General features: G+C 46.4%; 1 protein-coding gene across 4 annotated transcripts in view; it reads left to right on the plus strand.

Annotated features, from left to right (window-relative positions):
- VPS26C (VPS26 endosomal protein sorting factor C) overlaps nucleotides 1–22,173 on the plus strand; it is a 56,757-nt gene that overhangs the window by 17,976 nt on the left and 16,608 nt on the right. For 2 of the 4 annotated variants that reach the window (XM_082246536.1, XM_082246539.1), the window contains exons 3-5: nucleotides 3,424–3,573; nucleotides 17,775–17,855; nucleotides 20,133–20,207. In XM_082246536.1, coding sequence (XP_082102662.1) covers nucleotides 3,424–3,573; nucleotides 17,775–17,855; nucleotides 20,133–20,207 — 306 coding nt within the window. The remainder of the gene's footprint in view (nucleotides 1–3,423; nucleotides 3,574–17,774; nucleotides 17,856–20,132; nucleotides 20,208–22,173) is intronic. The other 2 variants (XM_082246537.1, XM_082246538.1) reach the window with 2 other exon arrangements.

Consider the following 22,173-nt stretch of genomic DNA (forward strand, 5'->3'; position numbering starts at 1 on the left):
TGATGCACCACACCACTGCTAAGCGGTCCAGATACAATTTTATTCTAATAAAAGGGGTACAATCCAAAAAGTAGCCAATGTGTTTCGGGGGTCCCCTTCATCAGGGCTAGAAAAAAAAGGACATCTCCATATCAATCCAATGTCACATATATTGACATTGGATTGATATGTAGATGTCCTGGCTTTCCCAGCTCTAATGAAGGGGGCTTTCTTGGACCCCTAAAATGTGTTGGCTACTTTTTGGATTGTCTCCCAGACCTTTATTGGAATAAAGTTGTAGCTAGATCCCTTAGTAGTGGTGTGACACGTCCATTTCCATTTTAGTTGCATCTGCGTTTGTGACTGCAGGGACCCACACAGAGGTCAATGATGCCCTGAATTGACAGTGTCCTTAGTCTGAGGTTGAACCTGGACCTGAAAGATGCTGGACATCTTGTGGTGGAAAGGAATTCCTACCTGAGACTTTCATTTTCCCATTACAGTCAGTCAGTTTGCAGGAAGTAAAAGCTAACATAAACGTGATCCTTTCTAATAATAAACTCTGTTGTATCCTAAAAGACTCGCAGCAATTTCTAAAGATTTGAAACCCATGGTTTATTGATGCTCTTCCCTCTCTGAATCCATCTGTCCTTACCTACCTATAGTTTTTCACCTTACTTTTGGTCCTGAGCCCCTAGGAGAAACCTTGTCCCACTCACTCCTACCTACTTCTTATCATTTTTTCTCATGACGCCCTTTTCCCCTTGAACAATATCTCCCCCTAACCCTTGCTGGAAGGCTAGGAATTTTACAAGTAATTGCACCATGCTGTTCCCATGGTTTGAAAATTCATAATCTACCTAGTAAGTTCCAGACAACCCACTGTTGAATTTCACCACTGTGTATGCCTTGATCTCTATGCTACCCTTGCATGTTGGTCCATTGCCACTGTGTGGGCAACACTGTTGTTATACCTTACTTTGGAAATATTTAATCAATGAAAAATTAGCATTTTCTGCTCCTAGAAGCCAATAGTGTTATTCTACCGTGTTTCCCCGAAAATAGGCCCAGGTCTTATATTAATTTTGGCTACAAAAAATGCATTAGGGCTTATTTTCGGGGGATGTCTTATTTGTTCTCTGTCTTCTCTCCCCCTCTCCCTCCCTGTGAGATCAGGTATCAGCATCGCTGTAATCCCCAAAATAAACTCTAGTTAAAGTCCTTGTAAAATCATTTAATCTGCTCTGTAAATGGATTATATAATGTCCAGTGTGTGTCTTCATGTAACATTGTAAACAATTCCTTTTTTACAGCGTCGCTGGGCGCTCACATGACCCGCTGGAGCTCATCTTTCCCGCTCTGAGCACTGCTGAGGGAAATGCCGAGATCCCCACTGACGTCAGCCCTGCTCCGAGCACTGCAGAGGGAGGGGCTGTTGACGTCAGACGGGAGGAGAGCTCTGGTAGGTCACATGAGTGCCCAGCAGCTCTGTAAATAAGGTATTTTCTACAATCATGTTACATAAAGACACACACTGGACATTATATAATCCTTTTACAGTGTGGATTACATTATTTTACAAGGATTTTAACTAAGGCTTATTTTTGGGATAGGGCTTATATTGCAGCCATCCTAGAAAACGGAGATAGGTCTTGTTTTTGGGGAAACACGGTATGGGTCAATGCACACTATTTAACCACTTCTGGACCGGAAAGATTTACCCCCTTAATCACCAGGCCATTTTTTGCGATTCGGCACTGCATTCATTTAACTGACAATTGCGCGGTCGTGGAACGCCGTACCTTAGATAAAATGTAGGTTTTTTTTTCCCACAAAAAGAGCTTTCTTTTGGTGGTATTTGATCACCTGTGCGATTTTTTTTATTTTTTGTGTAATAAACAAAAAAGTGTGAAAATTCTAAAAAAAAAAATTTTTTTAACTTTCCGCTATAAAACATTCCCAATGAAAAAAATAAATTAAAAATCTAATTTTTTCATAATTTTAGGCCAATTTGTATTCTGTGACATATTTTTGGTAATAAAAAATCCCTATAAGGGTATATTGATTGGTTTGTGCAAAAGTTATTGCGTCTACAAACTAGGGGAAAGATTTATGTCATTTTTATTATTTTAATTTAACTTTTTTTACTCGTAATGGCAGCGATCAGCGATTTTTAGCGGGACTGTGACATTGCGGCGTACAGATCAGACCCCTAACTGACATTTTTTACACTTTTGGAGGGACCAGTGACATTACTACAGTAATCAGTGCTAAAAATATGCACTGTTACTGTACTAAGGACACTGGCACGGAAGGGGTTAACACCAGGGGCATTCAAAGGGTTAAATGTGTCCCTAGGGGGTGCTTTCTAACTGTGGGGGGGGGGCTTGCTGCATGAACACAGAGACTTGTGTTTCTAAATAAGAGGAACACCTGATCCCTGTGTTCATAACTGACAGAACAGCGGTCTGCTGTCTTTACAATGGCAGGCCGTCGTTCTGTCTCCACGGGGAGCAATCACAAGTGCCTGGCAGGCAGCCGCCAGACCCGCTGATTAGCTTCCCCTGTGGCGAATGGGCACGCCATACTTTGTTTTGTGGGACTGAGCCGACCTGCCTCTGTAAAACTACAGCGGCTGGTTGGCAAGCGGTTAATGCTAGAAGCGTTTTTCAAGCTTCAGCGATTAGGAGCCAACAAAAAAACAGTTTTTGTAGAGTTTTTGGGAGCATTTTACAGGCAGAAAATAAAAATGCTAAATACTCCTAACTGCTTTTTTCAAGTCTTTTTTTTTTTTATCGAATGCTAATAAAACACTAATGCTCCTAAACAGTCCTAAAACAAGTAGCTATTATCAGCATTTTTCATCCAGCGGGTTTTTCTAGCGTTTTTTTTTTGAGCTTTAAAAAAACACTAGTGTGCATGGAGTCTCTGAGTGGTTTTATAATTTTCAGCTGCTGCACCTGCAGAGCTCTAATGAGGAAATTGGCAGGGTCTGCATCCCTTGAGACGTGATTTTCCTTTGGGAGTATCTCACAAAAAATGACATTTTTGTTGCAGGGGATGCCAAAAATCTGACTTGTATCTTAGTGCAGGCTTCTGGGAAAATTGGTGAGCCAATCACACAAACAGGAAAGGACATTTTCAGGGTGTGTTTTGTACACCATCTGTGTACCGAACACCTCCAGGTTGGCATATCGCATTTTACAGAAAATTACAGAGGCTGCAGATTGAAATGCAAAGGTGAATTTTAATAACATTCAAATACATTATGACTTGTGTCACAATTTTATATGTTATATTATTTTTTTTTCCCGCTATGTTATTTTTTTGTCCCATGAAAGTGGAGTTACCCATTAACATAAGTCTTTGGCTAGTCTGTAGAGGCTTATGTAATTCCTTTTTTTTAATATTAAGTCACTAAATACTGTGATTGATTTATTTCAGCCAATTCAAATCATCAGCAGCACTGTAGAGATGGTAAAGCCAGGAAAAGTTCCCAGTGGTAAAACAGAAATTCCTTTTGAATTCCCCCTTGTCATGAAGAGCAATAAAGTCCTGTATGAGACGTACCATGGAGTGTTTGTCAACATCCAGGTGAGTAGGGCGGCTTTCCTTACCTTCTGTGTTCTAGGAATGTGTTTCATTCTGGTCACAGACCGTAATGGAGTTTGATCTAGAGCAGTAATGGCGAACCTTGACACTCCAGATGTTTTGGAACTCCATTTCGCATGATGCTCAACTACACTTAAGAGTGCATGAGCATCATGGGAAATGTAGTTCCAAAACATCTGGGGTGTCAAGGTTCTCCATCACTGATCTAGAGCAATAAAAATAGAACTGCATAACTCTGCATAATGAACCATAAAAAACATATATACCCAAAAATGCAACATACATTTGCACCGTCTTGCTGAAAATATGTGCAAAATGCAGCACTGGTATTATTTTATGTGCTAAATGTCCTCAATGTTCAAATTATTTTTCTTGCCAAAGTAGACAGGGTCAGTAATTAGCTATTGGCATATGAATCTCTCTCCGCACTGATGTGCAATTACGCATCATTCAGCGGCTCTCTGCTATGCTCCTTCAGCACTCACTGGAGCTCTGGGCTGTGGAGGTGGTGGAAGCAGCTGGCTGGCTCAGGCTCTCAGCAGCTCGCCGACAGGCTGAGCCAGCTGCCGGTCGAGGTATCTTGGTGGAGTCCAGCCATATGGTTGATCTTTCTCAGAGCCTGGACGGGTTCTGTGACATCAGTCAGCAGCGGGCTTTTACCCGCTGTTTGCTGAAACGGGTCACAGGAGTGCCGAACAAGCTGCACTCCTGTGATCCATAGAAGTACAGACAAAAAAGCTTTGGACATACATCTCCTTTAAGCATTTTCACACACAGAGAAACAGGTTTCATTGAAAGTGCAATGGAAGTTTAAGCAAAAGGACACATTAAATATCTTTTAAGAAGAAGTCTTATTACACATTAGGGTTTATTTACTAAAGCTGTAGAGTGCAAAATCTGGTGCAGCTCTTTGGCCCCTTTCACACACTAGTCCGTCAAATGGACTCCGCTTTTCTCAGCGGGGGATCGAGCCGCCGATCCCCCGCTGAGCAGAAGGATGACAGCTGTGTCTCCGCGCTGTGTGCGGAGACACAGCTGTCAGTTCCCCATGCATCTCTATGGGGAAAATCGGATGGGAACGGACCGTCTGTCCGTTCTCATCCGATCCCGTCCTATCCGATCCGCTGGACGGATGGAAAATAGGGTTTCCATCCGTCCAGATTTATCGGATCGGGTCGTATGTCAGCGGACATGTCTCCGCTGCCATCCAATGCCCCATAGGAATGCATGGGGGGACCGTTCAGATCCGCCAAAAAAACGGACAGGCGGATCTGAACGGTCCGCCTGTGTGAAAGGGGCCTTTTTGTCAAAGCTTAATTGAACATGCTGAAGTTAGAAGCTGATTGGCTACCCTGCACAGCTGCATCAGATTTAGTAAATCAACCCCGTTGTCTTTGTCACTCCTGTCCTGTAGGCAACAAATGCATGTAGCATTTTGTCCCATCTTTCTCCGAGCTAATGTAGCTCTACTCCCATGGGAGCTGCTGGTTACGGGTTCACCTGGGTTACCATTAGCAACATTAGAACAATCTGGCACTCTTCCATGTGTTTTACCTCAGACAAGAAATAGTCCAGTATCTTTGGTTTTTATGTTTTATTTGGAACTTGGATAGGAGAAGGGATGAGTGGGATACTCCAACTTAACAGAACTATGCACAATAGGCTGGGGCAGCTTGAATAATACTGTTTAACGCTGAGTAACACTGAGTTGAGCTAGTCATGGCTAGGCTGCTGCTTCACATTGCCCTTGGCTGTGAAAAGGATTAGTTGAGCTTCCTGAGGTAAACTGTATCCTGAAGCAATCAATGTAGAAGAAATGGCTGCACTCCAGATATCATCAAAATTCAGGTTTATTAACCGAACATCCCAGTGTGGCAAACAGGTAGTATCCTGAGGCAAGCTGTACTCTGAGGTAGACTGTACTGCTGAACAACTTCAGGGCCCTTCCTGGCACCCCCTTTGTCCTTAATCTTCAGGACTCACTACACGGCACCCCCATACTGTAACACTGCTGTGCGAGCTGGCTCCTGGATCCCCTGACTTCTCTGGAGTGGTCCCCTCTCCTAGGCAGACCCTTTAGGTCCCACAATATTTCTCTATCGCTCATTAACAGACGTAGTCTTCTTGATTCTCAAGAGCTGGGTTATGTTGTCTCCGCAGGAGTAGGACTAGGCAGAAAGACAAAACGTTCTGGCTCCACCTTAGGGGCAGTCCCTGAGGGTATATCCTCCCTCTCTCTGCTACAGGGAATCAGTTTTTTTCTGTCTAGTCAGGAGTAAGGACCTAAGTTCCTTGCTGGGATCTTTTGGTCCTGGCAAGACTTTTTTCTTTAAGAAAAAGACATTTTTTAGGTAGTTTTCTCCAGTGTTTTTTCCTGTGAGATCTTCAAGCAAAAATGCCGGACTGGGCGACACTTGTGGTCACCCCAGCCGGCCTACGAGCGCGCGCAGACCATGGCATTGCGCTTGGTCGGCCGCGACACATTCAAGTAAGTATGCGGGGCCGGGCGACGGGCTGGATGTTGCGATCCAGTGGTCACCCCGGTTTTCTGCCTACGAGCGCGTGCAGACCAGAGCTCCGCGCTGGGTCGGCCGCGACGGAGTCCCAGTGGAGGGACTGACCTTGCGAGTTAAAAGTCTCGCTTGGACGCCAGGAACCAGAGAGTCGAGGCGTCCGGAGTGGTCCACAAACCCCCACCCCGGTGGAGAGGGTATTGTGAAGAGAGGGTGCCTGTCGGTTCGGTATGGTGAGTAAACGTTCCCTTTTTTTCCTCGTTATGAGGCAGTATGTATTATGGGCCCCTCCATATATGGTCAGTATATATCTGATACTTACAAGTCCCCCTTGTAATACAGCATGTGTTTGTGGGAAGTGGACTTGGTTTGAGAGCTAACACTCTACCCAGCAGACTGTAACATTACAGCAGACATAGGAGGTATAATCCTACCTTATTTGTAGTGTATCTCCTGTAGATCAATCAATCGCCACTCAGCAGAGATGCAGGTGGATGTGCTGGGAAAACGATTTCGGCGGTCCGCCGCCATTTTGCCGTAGACCAAATGCATGTATGTCCTCAGGTCACGCCGGCCGCCATGTTTTTGGAGTCTTATGTCTCTTCTATGGGGGCGGCCATGTTTCATGAGCCCAGCTACCTCGTGGAGAGCTGGGAACGCCGGAAGGCGTACACAGGGGGCGGAGCCACGTCCTTCTACCCGGGAAAAAGCAACAGCTCCTTCCAGTCTGTAAAGACAGACGCTGACTGCAGTTGGTTGGAAACTTCACTGCATCGGTTGGTGAGCCTTGGGGGTCCCTCTCTCTCTCTCTGTGGGATCGAGAAGCAGGTACTCTGAGGGGCGCTATTGCGCTAGGGGGAGACTCATAAAAAAAAAAAAAAAAATTAAAAAAAAAAAAAAAAAAAAGTTTTTTTGTGTTTTTCTGGCAAAGGTGTCCTGAATTAACATGGACCCTGCCACTCATGTATCTCCTCCGGATCCCCTCGAGGGGTCTGCGGGATCCTCCAGCACCCCACTGACGATTGAATCATTGTCCGCTATTGTGGAAACTTTTGTGTCCCGGGTGGAAGTGGCTTGTCAGGGACAGGGCGCAAGTAAGCGACCCCCGCCTAACCCCTTATTATCTGAAACCTCGGATTCAGACTCTGAGCCTATTTCTGCAGTTGCAGGTACTTCATCTGGTATTGGTGTCTCGTGTACTGTCTTTTCAGACAGTGAGGAGGATGTTTCGGCATCAGCCATAGCCAGAGAGGAAGCGTTGGTAAACGCACTCATTGTATCTGTTCAAGAAACCTTAAGATTACAGGGTATTCCGTCAGAAATAGCTGAAACTGTAATCCCTTTTGGGACTAAAAAACGCATCAAAGTGGCGAAGGTTTTTCCATTGCCCAAATGTTTTGGCAATCCAATCAAAGAAGAATGGAGTCTGCCAAAACGCATTTCTACTATTTCTAAACGCATTAACAGGCGTTATCCGTTTGAGGAAACCCTCATTAAGAAATGGACAGAACCACCTGTGGTGGATTCACCAATTGCTAGATTGAATAAAGCCACGGTTATTCCTCTAGAAGACGCTTCGTCTTTTAAAGATCCAGTGGATCGCAAGATAGAAGCTATGTCTCGCACCATGTTTACCTTGATTGGATCAGCTTTCAGACCAATAATTGCTATTGGTCTGGTTTCGCAGGCTGTAACTGTATGGACCAAGTGGTTACGCCGGGACCTAGAAGAGGTCCCTCAGGCGATATCAGATTTGTTGGAACAGATGATACAGGGGTTACAGTTTGTGTGTGATGCGGCGTTAGACGCCACTTCATTATTGGCGCGAGCATCTGTCTCAGCGGTGGTTCTCAGGCGTACACTGTGGCTAAAAGGTTGGTTAGCCGACCAAGGTTCCAAAAAAGCATTGGCTAATTTCCCCTTTTTAGGAGAGCGTCTATTTGGAGCCAACTTAGATGAGATCATTAAGGATCTCACGGGTGGAAAGAGCACCTTTTACCCGCAAAATTTTAAAGGTAAAGGAACTCGTCAAAGACGAGGGCCTTCTTTTTCTGCTCACAAGAGGTTTTTTCGTCCCGCGAGTGAAAAAATTAAGTCCTCCAAAGCTCCTGCAGGAGGCGTCAGGGGTCGTTGGTCGGGCAAGCAAAAGCCCGCCCCCTCTAGACCTGAAGATAAACCGTCCAAAGCCTGAAGGTGCGCCCCCACCCATAACTGGGGTGGGGGGACGTCTTCGCCGGTTCCCGGATCCATGGCTTTCCAGAATCCCGGACAGATGGGTTTGCGAAGTCGATCTCTCCCACCGGCGCGATTCTTCCCTTCCAATAGCCGACTATCCCCGGATCGTTTAGACGATCTGCGGAGAGCAGTCACAGATTTACTACAACAAGGAGTGGTAGTCCACGTTCCTTGGACTGAACGCTTTCAGGGGTTTTATTCAAACCTATTTACAATACCCAGGAAAGAGGGCAAAGTGCGTCCAATTCTGGACTTAAGGGCACTCAATTCTTTTGTCTACATAAGAAGATTCAGAATGGAGTCCATTCGCACAGTAGCAGCCTTTCTGCATCCAGGGGATGTCCTAGCGTCCATAGACATCTAGGACGCATATCTTCACATTCCCATTTTTCGCAGGACATCAGCGGTTTCTACGCTTTTCCGTAGAAGAGAACCACTATCAGTTTGTGGCGTTACCTTTCGGTCTCGCCACGGCTCCGCGGGTCTTCACGAAGGTGTTGGCCCCAATGTTGGCACTTCTGCGCCAAAGAGGCATATCGATTCTAGGTTACCTAGACGATCTTCTGCTTCATGCAGAGTCTCCTCAGACCTTGCTACAAAACATAGAAATTACTATGATTTCTTTACAGGAATTCGGGTGGCTGGTGAACCAGCAAAAGTCATTTCTGGTTCCCACCCAGAGGCTCGAATATCTGGGTCTAATTCTAGACACAGTCAGGACAAGAGTTTTTTCTTCCGGTAGGGAAACTCCGAAAGATTCAATCAGCAGTCCAGTTGTTACTATCCAACAGCTGGTCTTCCCTTCGGACTTGCATGAGGGTTCTGGGGTTGATGGTGGCTTCCTTCGAAGCAGTCCCATTTGCCCAGTCCCATACCCGAATTCTTCAGCTAGAGATTCCTCTCAGATGGAATCGGAATCCGGAATCCCTGGACAATCAGATCCGATTGAGCAAACAGACCAGAGAGTCTCTGGTCTGGTGGCTTCGGTCTCCGATGCTCAGCCAGGGAAAGTCATTTCTGCCAATATATTGGACGACAGTGACCACGGATGCCAGTCTATCCGGATGGGGAGGAATTCTCGGTCAGTTATCTGTCCAGGGACTTTGGTCCCCGGAAGAATCCAGGTTACCGATAATGTATTGGAACTGAGAGCGATCAGACTTTGTCTGATTCACTGGACCGAGCAGCTCCAGGGCAGCCCGGTTCGGATCCAGTCGGACAACGCCACGGCCGTGGCTTATGTCAATCACCAGGGGGGCACCAAGAGTGTCCGAGCGGCCAAAGAAGTGGCTTGCATTCTTCGCTGGGCGGAACGATTTGTTCCAGCAATCTCTGCGGTGTTCATTCCGGGGTGGAGAATTGGCAGGCAGATTATCTCAGCCGTCAGACTCTGGATCAGGGGGAATGGTCCCTCCATCCAGACGTTTTCCACCAGTTGTGCCTACGATGGGGCACCCCGGATATGGATCTGTTGGCATCTCGATTCAACAGGAAAGTTCAGAGATTCGTGGCTCGCTCCCGCGATCCTCTAGCAGAAACCGCAGACACACTGATCGCCCCGTGGGGGCAATACCAGCTAATGTATGCCTTCCTTCCTCTTGGGTTACTGCCAAGACTTCTTCGCAGGATAGAGGAGGAAGGAATTCCAGTAATCCTGGCAGCTCCGGACTGGCCTCGTCGAGCTTGTTACGCCGACTTGGTCAGACTGATGGCGGACGTCCCGTGGAGACTTCCTCTCAGGGAGGATATACTGTCTCAGGGACCGATCTTCCATCCTGCTTTACGATCGCCGGTTTTAAACGGCCTGGTTATTGAGACCCAGGTGCTGAAGGACAAGGGATTGTCAGCTTCAGTTATTCCTACTCTAGTTAAAACAAGGAAAGCGACTTCCAGAAAGATTATCATCGTTCATGGAAGTCTTATATTGTGTGATGTGAATCCCTTGGGTTCCATCTACATCTTTATTCGGTAGTCCGAATATTGGCTTTCTGCAACAGGGAGTTGAGCAGAAGCTGGCCTTGAGTGTTATCAAGGGTCTGGTTTCAGCATTTGCTATCTTCTTTCAGAAGCTTTTGTCTACTCATTCCTTGGTGCGGAATTTCATCCAGGGGGTGCGACACCTGGCTCTGCCAGTGCACGCGCCGTTACCATCCTGGGATCTTAATTTGGTGCTGTCGGTTCTTCAGACACCTCCCTTTGAAAATATCAGGGAGATTCCCTTGCTTACTTTATCCCAGAAGGTGGTCTTCTTGGTGGCTATCACTTCTGCACGCAGGGTGTCAGAACTGGCTGCATTATCCTGTTGTTCCCCAGATCTGGTGGTTCATAGGGATAAGGTTGTTCTTCATCCGAATCCATCCTTCCTTCTAAGGTGGTTTCAAAGTTTCATTGAATAAGGACAGTGTATTGTCCTTCCTATGTCCTTAGCCCAATCATCCTCGAGAATTTGCATGGCATTCCGTGGATGTAGTTCGGGCGATCAGGATATACTTGTATACTACGGATTCAATTTGTAAGACGGATTCACTGTTTGTGATCACGGATGGCCCTAAGAAGGGGTTGCCTGTTCTGCTGCGACCATCTTTAGATGGATCAGACAGACGGTGGTATAGGCTTATTTTATCTAAGGGTCGGGATCCCCCGTTCCCTGTTAAGGCGCATTCTACTCGGGCGCTTAGAGTTTCCTGGACCTTCCGCCATCAGGCGTCAGTGGTTCAGGTTTTCAAGGCGACTGTTTAGTAGTCGGTTCATACCTTTACAATATTGTATAAGGTTTATGTGATGGCATCGTCAGATGCCTCTTCTGGCCGCAAGGTTCCTGCAGGCCACTGTTTGAGGAGACTGTTGGTCTACCTCGAGGATTTGTGGGGTAGGTCTCATCTGTTTTCTCGATGAGTCCTTTGATACTTCTGGTTGGCTCCGGTTGGGCCTTCTAGATTGGATTTTGATTCTGTCAATCCCACCCCTCATTTTGTGGCACTGCTTCTGGATGTCCCAGCTCTTGAGAATCAAGAAGACTACGTCTGTCAATGAGCGATAGAGAAAAATGGATTTTTGTAAGATCTTACCGTAAAATCCTTTTCTCTTAAGCTCATTGACAGACGTAGTACCCGCCCCTCTATCATTGAGTTGGGTTGGGTTAAATTCTCTGTACTGCTTTAAAACAGAACTGATTCCCTGTAGCAGAGAGAGGGAGGATATACCCTCAGGGACTGCCCCTAAGGTGGAGCCAGAACGTTTTGTCTTTCTGCCTAGTCCTACTCCTGCGGAGACAACATAACCCAGCTCTTGAGAATCAAGAAGACTACGTCTGTCAATGAGCTTAAGAGAAAAGGATTTTACGGTAAGATCTTACAAAAATCCATTTTTTTGATTTAATTGCGCCTTCATTCATGGCGACATTGGGGATCAGGACAATTGGAGAAAGTTAGTTATTCTCCCTGACGGGAACACTGACCGCAATAAGAACCGGATTGTGGTTCTAGGCTAGCCCCTCACCATTATATCCAAATCTATAAAAAGTTAGATGCTAAAGTTCCACTTCAGTTAGAACATATATTTAGTTTTGGATAGAGCAGACTTGTATTACTATCTGTGTCCCAATGGGGACATTTCTCCTCCCTTGCTGTACAGACAGGTTAAAATGTTTTTAGTTTTTGAGTAGGAAAAATTCATAAGTTCTGTCAAACTTTTGTTACTGCCTGAATATTCATTAGGGAGATTTGGCACATGTGTTACCAGCATAAACAGCAATAAAACAACATAGGAGTTGATTTATTAAAGACAAATAGGCTGTGCACTGTCAAAGGGAAGTTGCACTTTGCAGGGGAAACTTCCCCATGGCTTAGTAAATGAGTTGAAGCTCTACTGACTTTCATCAACCAATCACATGAAAGAAAAAAAGGTGTTTTTTTTTTTTTTTTCTTGCACATGCTTGTGTATTTGCAAAGTGCAGCTCCCTTTGAAAAGTGAACAGCCCCTATTTGTCTTTAGTAAATCAACCCCAAAGTCAGAATTTCTAACCCTTCCCCACTCTGCTAAAAATGTGTTTCTCTTTCGTTCACTGACGGACACAGCTCCATATCTTCTTAGACCATTGGGCTTATACTGCTCTCTCCACAGGAGTAGAACTAGGCGGAAATAATTTTAACTACACCTCTAGGGCAGTCCCAGGGGGTATACTCCCACTTCCTGCTCTAGGACTTCAGGTTTTTCTGCCTAGTCAGGAGTAAGGAACTGGTTCCCTGCTGGGATCTGTGGTCCTGGCATTTTTTGCCTTTTTAAATGGAATTATTTTTTCTTATTTTGTTATTTTCTGTTCCTGTGAGAACTACAATCAACTGCGAGCACGACACCACTATTAACTCCGCACTAGGTTGGCCGCGACATAGCCCCACTGGACGTACCTCTGGCCCGCAGCACTCCCATTCCAAGATGGCGCGGTGGACTGCCAGGACTCCGGTGCCTGCTTGGTTTCCAAGGTGTGGTAAGTAGTGTCGCCCCCCCCCTCTCCTTTGGGGAACTATTGGGGTGGACGTGGGCCCTTCCTCGGGTTGGTAGGCCCCTTTCGTGCCCTTCCTATCCTCATGGTTCTCCCCCCCCCCACTCGCTAGCAGGGTCCCCCTGGGTTGCCCTCACCTCCCCCTTAGTTCCCCCTTAGTGTTATGTGGGGTGGGCTATGGTGATGGGCTGGGGGGGGGGGGGGGTTGCGCGCTGCCGGCGGCTCATTTTCAGGTACTCCTGTGGCACATGGCTGGGTGGGGGTCCCTGAGCGGGCCCCCTTGGTAGGCTACAGTTACCTCACAGGCTGGTATGGTATCCTGAGTGCTGCACTGTGGCGCCGCCATTTTGTTGTGGATGGCTGTATACAGACATGGCGGCCATGTTTGTGTAGTCCGGCGGCCATGTTGTTTGAGTTTCCCATAGAAGTCAATGCGGCGGTCATTTACTTGTAGCCTGTGGAGCGGTGATGCAGCGGTGGGCCTCTAGTGATAGTCACAGCGCTTCTTTTTCTTCTCTGATCGTCGCATGGCAAGCATCTGGGCGCTCTGTATCCTGCTCTGAATAGGGGGTGGTGAGTCCCTGTGGGTATACAGCTCCCTCTTCTGCTATATCAGCGCCGCTGGTGCGCTGGGACTTGAAGTATAACAGCAGTAGCGATGTGAGGGGGGAGGGGTTTGACAAAAATAAATTATTATTTTTTTTTTGCATATTTAGGGTGGCCCCCAGGTTAAATATGTAGTCCCTGGAGCAGGTATCGCCACCTGACCCACTTTCAGAAGCTGCCAGACCCTCTGGGTCTCAGTCTGCCCTGGCGGCCATGACGGCTGTCCTACAGTCACTTGTGTCAAAAGTTTAAATGGCCCTTCAAAAGCGGCCTAGCAAGAAGCACCCCCCCATCACCTGTATCATCTGCCTCCTCCAGAGTCTGAGGTGGATTTGGCCGCTGAAAAGGCGCTTGTGGGGTGTGGGGACACTGATTGTATCAGTGCCGGAAACTTTAAAATTGGAGGACACAGCTAATCCTGCATCGGTTGCGCTGGTGCAATTTTGCACCCATAGACCTTCCAAGGTGACTAAGGTGTTCCCCTTTCCTGCCTATTTGAATGAGATTGTTGCTAGTCAGTGGGGATCCCCAAAACGCACGGTCAGAATACCTAAGCATTTCGCTAGGAGGTATCCCTTTGAGGAATCTCTTTTGAAGAAGCTGATGGTTCCACCGACGGTGGACTCTCAGAATTCCAGATAAAATAAAGCCACGCTTCTTCCGGTGGGAGATTCCCTTTCCTTTAAGGACCCTGTGGACAAGAGAGCTGAACCTCTGGTCCGTTATCTTTTCACTGTGGCGGGCTCAATTTTAAGGCTGGGGTTTGCTATCACCTTGGTCTCCCAGGCCTTAACGGAATGGGCAAAACTTTTACGCCAGGATCTGGAAGGGGTCAACATCCTCCTGAGTTGGCGGAGCTGGCGGATTAGTTGATACAGGGGCTACGGTACATCTGTAACGAATCCCTTGATGCGGCCCCTTTGTCTTGTAGAGTGTCTGTGACTGCGGTGATCCTTCGCCGCATGATTTGGTTGAAGTACTGGTCGGTAGACCAGGCTTCCAAAAGGGTGCTGAGTGATCTACCTTTTTGCAGGAGACCGTTTTTTCGGTGCTTCTATGGAAGAGTATTAAAGGTCTTACTGGAGGTAAGAGTACTCTACTTCCGCAGGCTGCAAAGAGCAAGAAGCCTAGTCGTAAACGTGGTCCTTTTTTCTCTGGTTAACAAGTGGCTATTTCGTCCGACTGGGTCGCAGGACAAGTGATCAAGATCCACCCGTACCTTCGTGGGAGGCTCCAAGAGACCCTGGGTCGGTATGTAAAAAGTGGGTTCCGCTGGTCCCGCACACAAGCCTTCCACTGCATGAAGAGGCGTCCTCACCTGCATCTGGGGTAGGGGGGACATCTTAGTTTCTTTCCAGACCTGTGGACCTTCGCTCATTCAAGACAAATGGATCCATTCGTTGATCCGGTCCAGGTACAAGATCGAGTTTCGGTCCTTCCCTTCCAACTTGCGCCTGTCCCCGGATCGTCTGCAAGGTCTTTACGGGGCGGTGCAGGATCTGTTATCACAGGGAGTAAATGTGGCGGGTCCGGAGTTGGACCGTTCTCAGGGATTTTATTAAAATCTGTTTACTGTTCTCAGGAAGGAAGGCAAAGTCCGCCCGATCTTAGACCTCAAGGCTCAGAACTGCTTTGTGTGGGTTCAGACATTTCGGATGGAGTCCGTTCACACGGTATAGGCATCCTTCTCCAAGGGGATTTTCTGGAGCTTCGGGCAATCAGGCTGCGTCTGTCCCAGTGGACAGATCACCTGCAGGGGTGCCTGATAAGGGTTCAGTTAGACAATTCCACGGCTGTGGCGTATGTCAATCATCAAGGAGACACAAGAAGTGCTCTAGCGGCTCGGGAAGTAGTCGGCATTCTAAGGTGGGCAGAATAGTATGTTCTGGCCCTTTCTACTGTGCACATTCTGGGAGTGGAAAAGTGACAGGTGGACTACCTCATTCGACAGAGGGGGGGGGGACCCCCGATGGGACCTGTTGGCCTCTTAGCTCAACTGTAAGGCTCAGAGGTTTGTGGCAAGGTCTCAGGATCCTCTGGCCGACGCTCTGATTTACCTCCACTACACATTTTCCTCCACTACAACTTCTGCCGCGACTGCTACACATAATCCAGGTGGAAGGGATTCCAGTTGTTCTGGTGTCTCCGGTCTGGCCTGGCCGGTCTTGGTACGCAGGCCTAGCAAGGCTGGTAGCTGACGCTTCTTAGAGACTTCCTCTCAGAGAAGATCTCTTTTCTCAAGGACCGCATCCTGCTTTACGGTCACTGGCTTTAACGGCATGGCTATTGAAAGCCAGGTGTTGAAGGACACAGGGCTGTCAGATTCTGTGATTCCTATGCTGTTAAAGGCTAGAAAATCTACTTCAAGGAAGATCTATCATCCAGTTTGGAGGCCGTACATTACTTGGTGTGAGTCTTGGGGCGTTTTTCCCTGTGCCTTTTCCCTGTCCCGCCTGCTGGAGTCTCTAAAACAAGGTTTAGATCAGCGTTTAGCTCTGGGTACCATCAAGGGCCAGATTTCCGCCTTGGCAATATATTTCCAAAGACTGTTGGCTACGAATTCCTTGGTTCACACTTTCGTGCAGGGGGTTTGCCATTTGGCTCCTCTGGTGCGATCCCTGGTACCTCCGTGGGATCTCAATTTGGTACTGTTGGTACTTCACAAACCTCCTTTTGAAAATATTTGTAAACTTCCTCTGATCACTCTGTCATAGAAGGTGGCCTTTTTGGTCGCTATTACTTCTGCGTGTAGGGTGTCGGAGTTGGCTGCATTGTTTTGTCGGTCACCCTACCTGGTGGTTCATAGGGACAAAGTGGTGTTGCGACCCTGTCAGGCGTTCTTTCCTAGGGTCGTCTCGGGGTTTCATTTAAATGGGAATATGGTGTTGCCATCTTTGTGTCCTAAGCCTAAACATCCTAAAGAAATTGCCCTACATTCAGTGGATGTGGTTTGGGCAATCAGGGTGTACCTAAGGGCGACAGTCTTTTTCGCAAATCGGATTCCTTGTTTGTCCTTATGGATGTATCTCGTAAGGGGCAGGCCGCGCCTGCTGTGACCATTTCCAGATGGATCAGGCAGACGGTGGTGCAGGCCTATTCCATTAAGGGTTAGGTTCCTCCTTTCCTTGTCACTACGTGGTCGTCTGTATACACATTCACAAGTTTTATAAGGTGGATGTGCTTGCATCTTTGGATGCTGCGTTTGGCAGCAAAGTTTACCAGAATGCGATTGCTGAGGCTCCGGTCTCTTGAGGGTGTATTTTTTTCCTGATAGTGAGTTCCAGTTATTCCTGGTTGAGCTCCTGATTTACCTGGTTGGCTATGTTTAGCCCTTTTTGGGAATTATCTGTATTGCTGTGCTTTTCCCACCCCTCATATTGACACTGCTTTGGGACACCCCAAGGGTCTAAGAAGACATGGAGCTGTGTCCGTTAGTGAACGAAAAAGAAAACTGGATTTTTGTCTTACTGTAAAATCCTTTTCTCTGAGGTTCACTGACGGACACAGTACCTACCCCTCTGTTGAGTTGGGTTATGTATTCTTCTGACACTGCATGTTACAAACGGAAGTCCTAGAGTAGGAAGGGGGAGTATACTAGAGATTGACCGATTATCGGCAAAGCCGATATATCGAGGGCCGATATGGACTTTCCCCGATATATAGGAATCGCCTTTTTATTTATCGATATTGCCGATATTTCAGGGAAAGTGCTTGTACCGGGGTGATGCCTGCAGCTAGAGGCATCACCCCGGTACCGTTGTCCATAGCCGACGGTCGGCTGTCTTGTAATGACAACCGATGCGGCTGAGAAGCTGCTCGGCTGTCATTCCAAGGAGGGGACGTCCCCCCCCCTCCCGCTGCCTTCCGTGGCTCGCCCGGGTCTCCCGTCCTACCTTCACCGCTGCCATCTGACCCGGGACTCCATTTTATTGAACTCGGCGCCGCCGCGTACCCGGAAGTGATGTAATGACATGACATCACTTCCGGGTACTGGCGGCGCCGAATTTAAAAAACGTACAGCATTCAAAACAGCCAAACTTTTGAATGCTTAAGTGCAGAGGAATGGTTTGGGGTCTTTAAAAAAACATTGGTCGATCACTAGAGTATACCCCCTGGGACTGCCCCAGGGGCGTAGTTAAAAATATTTCCACCTAGTCCTTCTCCTGTGGAGAGAGCAGTATAAGCCCAAGGGTCTAAGAAGATATGGAGCTGTGTCCGTCAGTGAACCTCAGAGAAAAGGATTTTACAGTAAGACAAAAACTCAGTTTTTCTGCCTCCGTATGTAGACATTTTTAATTGATATAGGGAATGTCCTGTGTTTCTTCCAGTACACTCTCCGCTGTGATATGAAGAGGTCTCTGCTGGCCAAAGACTTGACAAAAACGTGTGAGTTTATCATCCACTCACAGGTAGGTGTTGCACCGAGGTGTCACCAAAGCTGGGCACAAATGGGGCAGTAAGATTATAGATGGAGCCTGTTATACCTGAAGTAGAACTATAGGCAAAACTTTTTTTCTTTTTTCATTTTGGATGGAGAAATGGAGCAGGGTTATACCTCCTATCAGATATTTTTTTTTACTGTCTGTGTCCCATTGCAGAGATTTCCCTTCACTTCCTGTCCCAGAGCCAAACGGGAAGTGAGAGGAAATCCCTGTAAATTTAGGGAATCTCTTGGGGACCCCCAGGTCACCAGAACTAGTGTCCCCATTGGAAGATTTCCCATCTTTTACTTTTCTGGGGACAACCCAAAATGTGAGATTTTCTTTTACTTTCACTTTCAGTTTTAATGGTAAACAGGAGAAATGGAGAGGGTGAATCTCCCTAACGGGGACACAGACCGCAATAGAAACTGACAAGCATTCTAATCCCTCTCCACTGTATCCAAAACTAAAAAAAAAAATGTTTTGCCTTTAGTTATACTTTAAGGGTTCAGTCACACTGGCAGCATGGCTGAACATAAGAACAAGCCGATGCAAGAACAATGCAATTTCCTTTATGTACCTTTTATCCTCATTTGATACCACTGTGCCACGTTGGCATGCATTGCAGTACGTTCTGACGTGCTGTAATGGATCACAACGCACTGCAGCACATATAAATTAAATAATAAAAAAAAAAAAGGAAAAAGATTAGCTCTGCAATATATTAGAACAACGCATTTCAGCATGCATTCTAACTATACATTTTTTATGTGCACAGTAATGCACACTGTGGTATGAATAAGCCATGAAAAGAATGGTATGGAAGTGGGGGCAGGTTTCATGAAATTAAAGTGTTTGTAACCCTAAAAAATGTTACTGGCAGCTCCACTGTTTTTACAGCCATAATGCACTGTGTAAGTATTTTTTCAAAACGAAGCCTCTAAATAACTTTTTCAGAGATCTTCAGGCCAGTCATGTGACTCCCAGCCACTCTCCTACTCATATCAAGGGGTACAGTGGGAGGGGTCGAGATCTCCCTCTGATGACAGCCTGAAAGGTCACGTGGCCACAGTGCTGGCAGCTCAGCCCCTCCTGCTGTAGCCCTGGCTGAGTCATGTAACCAGCCTGAAGATCTCTGAAAAACTGTATTTAGAGGCTTTGTTTTAAAAAAAATACTTAGTGCATTATGGCTGCATAAAACAGAGGGGCTGCCAGTGACAATTATTTAATTATCTACTGATAGCGGCAGGAGGGAGGGGCGGAGACACAGACACACCGGAGCTGACAGGCAGGGAGAGGGAGAGTGCAGAGCTGTGAATAACGGAGGCACGTAAATGGACCATGGTAATCGGGGTTTAGCAGCCATGATTCTCCTGGTCAGCACAGAAGGGGACACAGGAACTGGCAGGATCAGCCAGGTTTTTTACATCTTAGAAAGGGGGCATATTAGACCGCACAAGCACTGTGCTGTTTAATCTGCTGTAAGAAAAAAGGTAGCTTATTTTTATTTTTATTTTCTAGGGTTACAACCCCTTTTAAATGAATGAATTGTATAAATATTGAATTGTTTGAAAATGTATTTTACATTTTTTCTGAGCGGATGTAAAACTGGTCACACACATTACAATCTCTTCTGTCAGCTGTCTTTTTTTTTTTTTTTTTTTTAGGCCCTGTACTATGCACTGTAAGCGACGTGTTTTTAAGCTTGTTTTAAGATGGAAGAAAAGCCTAACACAATCTTTTTCTAAAAATGTTCCCTCCTATTTATCGTGTATATAGCCAATGTAAGAAGGATTTGTGTACTTTCCTATTTTTCTTTATTTCAGTCTGCTCTGGTCACTTGATCTTGCAGCTCAGGCAGCCCTGTGTCAGTGAATGGCTGCTGCAGAGGAGAGGGGAGGGAGAGCTGACAATGGCTGAACCGAGGGAGCCTATTGGTGAGGTCAGGGCTCCCAGAATTCACAGTGCTTATCAAGTGCTCTTTTACACAGGGGTGTCAAAGCTGCAGGATCACATGACCAGACTGGATTAAAGGTAAGTACACAGATCCTTATTACACAGGGTGTGCAGGATATAGGTAGAAGAATTGGGGGGGATTTTTAAGAATAGTTAGGCTTTTCTTTCACTTTAATGCATGTTGAAATTGCCACATATGTGAACCGCACCATTCAATAAAATAGTACCGTTCTCATACTAGGGCCTTTATATGGTTAACCTAGGAGCAACTGAATTTGGATCTTTATTATTTTATTTGTGTCTCTGTAGCCTCAGAAGACAAAGCTGACCCCAAGTCCAGTGGATTTTACAATCACACCTGAAACATTACAGAATGTGAAAGAGGTGAGTTTTCACTGACATCTCTTAGGAGATAATTAAAGGTAACCACGCTTACTTAAATGCTATTCTATTCCACCATATATTAATGAGGGAGATGGTAAATAGAATAGCATTTAAGTAAGTGCGGTTCTCTTTTCAAATTTTATATTAATTTCATGCACAGAGGAGAGGGTCTGGCATTATATAGAGCTGCAGCTGGGGGTATTACATTAGGAAACCTTGTGGTTTTTGTTTTTGTTGATAAAAATAGAGGTTTACATAGCGCTGGTGTTTTAACCACTTACGGACTGCCCGCCACGTATTTACGTTGCTACTTTGACGTTAAATACAGGGGTTATGGCAGCAGATAGCTGCCATAACCCCGGTATTTTTTTAAATGGCGAGCCATCTGCTTTATCATAAAAGTGGTCCCAGTGGCGGATTCGCTGCAGGATCACTTTTATGAGTAGCAGGAGAGGTGCCCCCCTCTCCCGTCGCTTCCCGGTCTGGATGACTATTGGTATAGCTGAGGGACTCTCATGATCTGATTCCATGCCGCTCAGCCTGGTGCTGCCACTTTGCAGATTCTCCTCTAATGTCTCTGTCTGAGACATGGGAGGAGAACCTGCAAAGTGACATCACCAAGCTGAGAGGCCTGGAACTGGATGATAGGAGTCCCTCAGCTATACCAATAGTCATCCAGACAAGTCTCTGAAAAAGAGGGTTACCTCGAAACGTGTTAGTCGATGTGTCTACGGGCATTGTAAATTTATGTATATGGACGCCAGCAGATGATGTTATGTATAAGCTATGATGCAAGCATTGGTTTGTGAGTACATTCACCTCCGTTTTATACCATTTAATAAAACATGTTTTGAGGATACTGCGCTATGCCTATGTGCCTTCTTTGTTTCCTATGCTTATTGTAACATGTCACTGTAGTGCCAGCACCCGCAAGAACCCCGATCCCTTATTGTGACAGAGAGCTGGGGATTTTCTCCCCCCGTTCGGCGTCACAATTTAAGAAAAAAAAGTAGGTTTGCGAGGCTCCACAACCCCCCCAGCCGCATCATTCTTTCACAGGCTCCTGTGAATCTGAAAACTATAAATGCCAACCTTTGCGGCCTTCCGCTGGTAGTTCTGATTGAACTACCAGGGCGCTTTTGAGTGCTCTGGTAGTCCATTAATTCGTCCTGTCAGTGTGAAACTGCATGCCTGTTCGATATACAAACAGACAGATTACACTGGCAGTCTGTAGGACAGTGTTTTTCAACCTTTTTTGTGCAAAGGCACACTTTTTTCATGAAAAAAAATCACGAGGCACACCACCATTAGAAAATGTTAAAAAAATTTAACTCTGTGCCTATATTGACTATATATAAAGTAATTCTCTTGAATAGGAATCAAATAAACACAAAAATTATTTTATAATTACTTTATTATGACTGCGTGGTGGTGGGGACAAGGTGCCTTCCAAGGGGGAGGCTGCGCAGAGAGCATGGGGTGGCAGCATACCCCCTCCTTCTGAATCATACCAGGCCACATCCCTTTTAACACTGCGAAGGTACCTTTCAAAATGAAGCCCCCCCCCCCTCTTTGTAAGGCAACGTGTTCCCAGGTTGAGGAGACAAAGATGTAATTTCTACATCTTGCTCCCAGAAGGGATCATGTGACTCACGGGCATTTGCCGGGGGCCTATTAGAGTGGAAGCCCCTTTATAGCAAAGGTGCCCCCAAATATCTGATCCCCAATAACCTCCAAAATTGAATAAACACATACAAATCATGAAAAAGTATTTTGCTAAAAATTCCATAAATAAAAAACAATGTCACCTGCTGTACAGTAAATTCATCATCAATTTCCAACATCAGGGCAGGCAACAATGTAGAGCCAGCCTCAATCCTGAAGACCCAGCACCACACCACAATGTCCTCCTCCTACCTGATAATGTTGCCCAGGCTGCCTGTCACCACCACGACGTGCTGTCTGA

The sequence above is a fragment of the Pelophylax lessonae genome, assembly GCF_965119305.1.
Source record: "Pelophylax lessonae genome assembly, chromosome: 2".
NCBI classification, from domain to species: Eukaryota; Metazoa; Chordata; class Amphibia; order Anura; family Ranidae; genus Pelophylax; species Pelophylax lessonae.